The 2395-nt window shown below is 38.5% G+C and overlaps 1 protein-coding gene across 1 annotated transcript; it reads right to left on the reverse strand.

Moving 5' to 3' along the window:
- Positions 1–275: 275 nt before the first annotated feature.
- LOTGIDRAFT_175542 (hypothetical protein) lies at positions 276–1118 on the reverse strand (the record flags this gene model as incomplete). Its single annotated transcript, XM_009057596.1, has 1 exon — positions 276–1118. A coding segment is annotated over one exon (843 nt), but the record flags the coding sequence as incomplete, so codon positions are not given.
- Between the last annotated feature and the right edge of the window lie 1277 nt (positions 1119–2395).

Below are 2395 nucleotides of genomic sequence, written 5' to 3' on the forward strand. Positions count from 1 at the left end.
GGAGTTAATTTGGTAACAGATGATGTCGAATCGAGAACAATTTCAGTGTTGCTTGTAAAGAAAAGCTGGTACTTCAGACCTGTTACTATTGGTTCATCTGAGTCACTACACCAATCATAGCACCTAACACCATATCTTTTTGTAGTAATGCTACCAGTTAGATTGAAAGCCAAATTACCATCTAAATACTCAAAATATAGACTGGGTGATAGAGAGGTAAAATGGGAATAACACAAATAGTAGGCCATTCTATTGAGTATAATCCAACCTGTTACCTGATCTTCAACTAGCGTTATATTATACAACCTTACGTTTTGACTGTAGTATTTAGTAACGTTATGCATACGTTCAAAAGTGGCAGTTAACTGAACGAGTTCGAAGGAAATACGTTCTACTTCTTGATTCATATCAAGGGATGATGGGGAAGGAACAGTGAAATTAATTTTGAAAATGTACTGAATACAACCAAAATGATTCGGTACTATCTTGCAGGTATTATTGACTACTGGCAGAGTACCAACACATTTTCTTACTTTACATTCCTTTATATTGTCATCGTCATCAAAATAACAAGATACATTTTGAATAAAAGTCATTTTAGTGTCAAGTAAAACAAAAGATTCTCTATTTTGCTGCCAATTGAGAACCATAGAGAATGAATAAGACTGAATTTGTACACCATAAAACAAATCTTCCTTTATCACCGGGTAACACTTGTTAGTTAGCTCTGATATAATATTACAATGAAGACAAAATGTGTTTTTGTATATAGACGTTCGGTATTTAATGGGCGATAGTCCATTTTCTACACACAGGCGTTGTTCTTCCAAGGTCGCAGAAGGTACACATGACGATATCATACTTGAGTAACATACAATTTCTCGTAAATTAGGGGGAGGGATAACAATTATAGGATTCTGGAATAATTTCATTACATCATGCCCACTTCTAGGTCTCTGTTTACGGTTATTAGTTCCAATTATTGTGGACCAATAAACAATATCGTCTTCGTCTTCACCATTACATAACATACAATGTCGGTTTTTATAATGTAGCTCTGTTTTTTTCGACATGACTTTAGATATAACTACGGACGATCTGGTTTCTTCTCCACACATTTCTACCGTCTTAACAGATACATTGGTTAGGGAACAACTGGTAATAATCTAGATATAATATAAATATTGAAATATTAATATTGAATCAATATATCAATCTTAAAATTATCGAACAACTAGTTGGTGTCGTCAAAAATTGCAGCAAAAGAAAAATAGGGAAAGAGAGGGAAAAAGAGGGAAAGAGGGGAAAAGAGAGGAAAGGAGGGAAGAGAGGGAAGAGGGGGAAGAGAGGGAAGAGAGGGTAAGAGATGGAAAGTGGGGAAAAAGAGGGGAAGCGAGGAAAAGAGGGGAAAAGAGATGGAAAAAGAGGGAAAAGGGGCAAAAAAGAGGGAAAGAAAGTGGAAAGACAGGCAAAAGAGAGGGGAAGAGAGGGAAAAGGGGGAAAGAGGGGGGAGAGAGGGGACAACAGGGAAATAGTGGGAAAGAGGGGGAAACTTAGGGTAAGAGAGGGAAAGAAATGGAAAAAGAGGGAAAGAGGGGAAACAAGAGGGGAAAAGTGAGGAAAAGGGGGAAAAAGGAGAAAAGGGGAAAAGGGGGAAAAGGGGGGAAACAGGGGAAAGAGAAACAAGAGAAACAAGAGGTGAAAGAGAGGTGAAAGAGAGGTGAAAGAGAGGTGAAAGAGAGGGAAAGAGAGGTGAAAGAGAGGGAAAGAGAGGTGAAATAGAGGGAAAGAGGGGTGAAAGAGAGGTGAAAGAGAGGGAAAGAGAGGGGAAAAGAGGGAAAGAGAGGAAAAGAAAGGGAAAAAAGCAGAACATCTAAAACTATCAAAACAGTCAACAAAGATGAAAATATTTTAACAGCAATCTTATATATAATGATTGAAATGGTGAACAATTCCGAAAAAATAAACCGAGTGCTATCAATTCAAATTGCAAAACAAAATCAGAAATCCAAACAACATTTTGGCGAAACATTGGTAGAGAGGAAGTATATCAAGCATAAGTGTGTAAGCATTTCATAATGAAAAGTGGTATCAGGTGTCTTCCGGCTCAACTGTTAGTTCCACAGTTCCAGAGAAAGAGAGGGAAAGAGAGGGGAAAGAGAGGAAGAAAGAGTGGAAAAGGGGTGGGGTAAAAGGGGGAAAGCGGGGGAAAGAGAAAGAGAGGGGGAAGAGAGGTGAAAGAGAGGGAAAGAGAGGGGAAAAGAGAGGTGAAAGAGAGGGAAAGAGAGGGAAATAGAGGGTGTCAGGTCATTAGCTAAGGGCTCCCGGGAAAAAAATAAACAACCGAGCAATTACATTACGTCAACTAAACACTTGCTTCTCTGAACAATAAAGT

Source organism: Lottia gigantea, assembly GCF_000327385.1.
Source record: "Lottia gigantea unplaced genomic scaffold LOTGIsca_302, whole genome shotgun sequence".
NCBI lineage: Eukaryota > Metazoa > Mollusca > Gastropoda > Lottiidae > Lottia > Lottia gigantea.